This window comes from Morone saxatilis, unplaced genomic scaffold (assembly GCF_004916995.1).
Source record: "Morone saxatilis isolate NCDOM2014 unplaced genomic scaffold, NCSU_SB_2.0 Contig18, whole genome shotgun sequence".
In the NCBI taxonomy this organism is placed as follows: domain Eukaryota; kingdom Metazoa; phylum Chordata; class Actinopteri; family Moronidae; genus Morone; species Morone saxatilis.
Window position 1 is genome coordinate 18,991,278 of NW_023339740.1, and position 3,901 is coordinate 18,995,178.

At 40.2% G+C, this 3,901-nt stretch overlaps 1 protein-coding gene across 1 annotated transcript in view; it reads left to right on the plus strand.

The window, feature by feature from the left end:
- Window positions 1-3,901, plus strand: part of tespa1 (thymocyte expressed, positive selection associated 1) — an 8,090-nt gene that overhangs the window by 2,341 nt on the left and 1,848 nt on the right. The window contains exons 5-9 of the mRNA XM_035661907.1: window positions 794-833; window positions 1,148-1,195; window positions 1,350-1,445; window positions 1,825-2,033; window positions 2,192-3,318. Coding sequence (XP_035517800.1) covers window positions 1,399-1,445; window positions 1,825-2,033; window positions 2,192-3,318 — 1,383 coding nt within the window. The 5' untranslated portion in view covers window positions 794-833; window positions 1,148-1,195; window positions 1,350-1,398. The remainder of the gene's footprint in view (window positions 1-793; window positions 834-1,147; window positions 1,196-1,349; window positions 1,446-1,824; window positions 2,034-2,191; window positions 3,319-3,901) is intronic.

A 3,901-nucleotide genomic window follows, 5' to 3' on the forward strand; every position in this document is an offset into this window, starting at 1 on the left:
CACACACTCACACACGCACACAAAGCAGGAAATGTCCTTGTAGGAAAATGAGGTGCAACAAGCTAATGCATTGTTTGTAACAGTGGTGACAAAGATGCACAGAGAGAGACTGATCCGTTTGTTCATATCAGCTGTAATATTTTACAGAAATGTCCAGTGTTTCGCAGTATTACTGTACCTCTGCCAAGAAGGATATTTTTTGAGAAGGGGAAGTGTTGGGTAGGAAGTTTGTTAATACCTCAAAAGTTAATGATTTATAAAAGATTTCTGTTTTTTATATGACATGTAACTACACTTACATTTACAGAACTATCAGGGCCACACATACAGTTTTTGCATCAGAATAGAAAGTTATATAATAGTTTTTGGAAGATCAAAACATCATATTATTTTACCATTTAAGTAGTAAGACTCATATCCTGGGGTCTAACAGCAGGGTAAAGAATTGCATAATGCCTTTGTTTTTCATCACTTAGTGCCGTTAAGTTTATATGTCTTTTGGTCTTTTGTATATGAATACAGTTGTGCAATATGAATGAATCTTTTGAGTGACATTCTGGTAAGTGAGGTGTAAGTAAGGTCTTTATTTCAGCAGTTGTATGACAGCTTCTCTTAACAAGATTAGGCATGAAGTGTTAATGACTGTACGCCTGGGTGTGCTGTCTTGTTAATCCAAATTTCACTTGGGTAACACATACACAGACACATATTTGTATGGGCACATGTTTGCAAATAAACTGTGAAACTGACATTCAGATTCATATCAACACATTCTTGTTCTTCCTTGTTCCAGCTTCTGTGTTGAATGGTGGAGAAATTAAGTCTGAAGCTGGGTGAGTAGCAACTGCAATCTTACATTTACAAACAACAAGAAACGAGGAATGATGTGCTATTTAATTAGTGAATATTGTAGGCTGTTCCTACTGTAAAGTGTAAATGAGATAGCACTCATTAATCACTTGATTGGCTAAACTGTGGTCCGTTATGTGGTATATATATATATATTTTTTTTTTACTTTTGAAAGAATATTTGACGACATGTGACTCTGAAATTACTAAATCAACACTAAAGACACTTTATTAATAATTGAATTGTTGAATGAATTGTTATTTTTCCTTCTTTCCTCAATCTGTGCGGACCGTGAAGCCTCTCCCGGCCTCCATCGTCCAAACAAGGTCACAGCAGACTCACCAGGTTAGTGTCCGACCTCTTCCTTGTTTAAAGGACCAGTCTAACAACTGACTAGTCTAACTACATTCGGAAGTGCAACTGTGAGTTATTATTAGGGTTAATACTTCACTTACTGGATGTTTCTTCCACGTCATAACTTTTCACGTTTCCTCTATAGTACCCCTCGCCAGGCACTATGTCTGCCGTCACTGAACTTGGGCCACAGCATGGCCTCCAGCTGCCTCTCCTCCTCCACCTGTAAAACTGCATCCAGGTGAGGCTTCAACACGTCTAAAAGGTTTATTATTCTGTAGGTATGAAGACTAATACCCAGGCAGCTCTTTGCCTTTGAATGACCTGACATGTTGCTGCTTTCCAAATCAGTTTTCTTGCTTTTACCTGAATGATATATACGGTTTTTATTCTGTTTAATAGTATTTCATCCTTTTGTTGTCTTTATTTATTGTTTTCAGTTATATTGGTCCCATATCTCATTATTTTGTAAAGCACTCTATAACTCTCTTAATAAGCATTGCACATGCTTGAGTACAACTTTTAAGTCAATTAATATAAAGGCCAAAATCACAAATTTGCCTCACAGGGCTTAACAGGAAAAAAAAAAAGCTGAACTTTTTTTCTCACATGCACACTAGTATATCAGAGGTCCTGCAGTTGTGTTCAGAGGATGCAGAGGAGACGCTGTATGAGTTGGGTTTCGGTTGCGATGAGCCACAGGTCACTGTTCGCATCCCTCCTCGCTTCTTCACCTTCCCCTCTGTGGCTCAGGGTATCAACTTCCGCCTCTTCCTGGACTCACAGCTACGGCGGATACGAGAGGAAGACCCCAGCCTTTCTCTAGCTAGTAAGACTATAGAGTTTTTGAATCACTCTTCTGTAAGTTATCTTTGCCATGTGAACTGTATAATATCATTGAATGTGTGATAAGGTGAAATAATACTGGGATGTAGTAAATGAGATCCATTTTACTTGTAATAATTTACATTTTTATTCTTTCCACAGGTCGTTTCAGACAAGTGCAAGTGCTCACAGCAATGGCCAACGCTTTCTATTCCCTCTACTCTCACGTGTCCCGCACTCCTCTACAGAAACTGGCTACACCTGAGTTTAACTTCTCATCTCCCGTGGAGAGGATCGAACGCTTCAGGAGCAGCGTCCGCAGCGAGCCACGTTCTCCAGTAGAGAGGCTGAAGGACACCGTCTCCAAGATGTGTCTCTACACAGGCTCTCCTCGCGAGTCAGACTCCACCTCTCCGCAGCCCTCACCCAGGAAAAGGTCCAGCCTCCCCGAAGTTGTGGATATCGTACTGGAGAAAGCCAAGACAGGGGTGAACAAGAAACTAGATTTGGAGGAATGTAATTCAGCTGTGGATGTCAGGCTGGTCGCAGATGGTGATGAATTCTGTGACAGCGGGAAAGAGGAGAAAACACAGCAGACCGTGGCGGACGCAGAAACTCTTCAAAATGGAAATAACATCTGTCATAAGGAGACGCAGGGTGGTAAACAAACAGATAATACAGCAGACCTTGACAGCAGGACTTACCCTGTAAGAACATCTCTAGCATCATCATTTTCAGGAGAAACGGTCATAGAAACAGGTCATCAGTTTCTTTTATGTCAGCCAGAGCTGGACTCAACTAAAAGTGACACAAGGACTGCTCTAAAACCAGTTGCCAAGGTTACGTATGATCTAATCTGTACGCAGATAGTCGAGAGTGTACACCAGGCGCCTTTCTGCACACATAGTCCAAAAACAAACACTTTACCTCCTATCTCCTCAGAGACAGAACGCATTGATAGACCATGTCCTGGATCTCATAAACAAACTACTGTCTCTGAGCCTGATGAGGACTCACACACAGGTTCATCCAGATCACTTCCTGTCCTAGCCTCCAGTGGTAGCCTCGCCCAATGCTGCATCACTGTGACTGGCTGGGAGGGTGACAACCTCTCTTCCTGTTCCCTGAACACACCAGATTCCAGTCATACTTCAGCTGTCCTTCATGTCCAGTCATGTGAGGAGTCATTTAACGAGGAAAAAAGGCAGTACCTGAATCCAGTGACACATCAGGGCCTGGGGCACATCTCCAGTAACCTGCAACAGGGCAACTCCTTTGACCTAGAGGAGGTACAGTAGTTATAACTGTACTGCACGTATATTAAATGTGGTGGAAGAAATAACTTTTTTTTTTTTTTTTGCTTGTTTTGTTTTTATAAATTGCAATATTTAAAAGAAACGTTTCTCCAGATAAAGTATATGTAGCATTTGTCTCACCACCATCATCAGGATATAGCATGGCAATATAATTAAGTACTCCATACATTATCCTGGTTAAAGTCCATGATTATCATGATACTTCTTCAAATTACAAACCTCTTCCATAAATGGGTTCAAGAAACATGATGAAAGCATTCAACAAAAATCTGACAACAAAAAAGAGATTTTCATACTAAAATGTCTTTTAATTAACTTAAAATTTGAGTTTAAAGATCCACTCCAGTCAGAAATATGTTTTTCTTCTTGTTCCTACAGTTAGATGTTTGAGCTTCAAGTTTTACACTTGAAGGATGTTTTCACATTCATCTGCTGAAAGTGGAAGGTTTATCTGTGATCATTGAAAATTTGATTTTAAGGGGTGATGTAGAAACTTGAAGCCAGCAGTGCACAAACACTGAGAATGGATTTTACAGTGAAGTATGAGACATCTTGT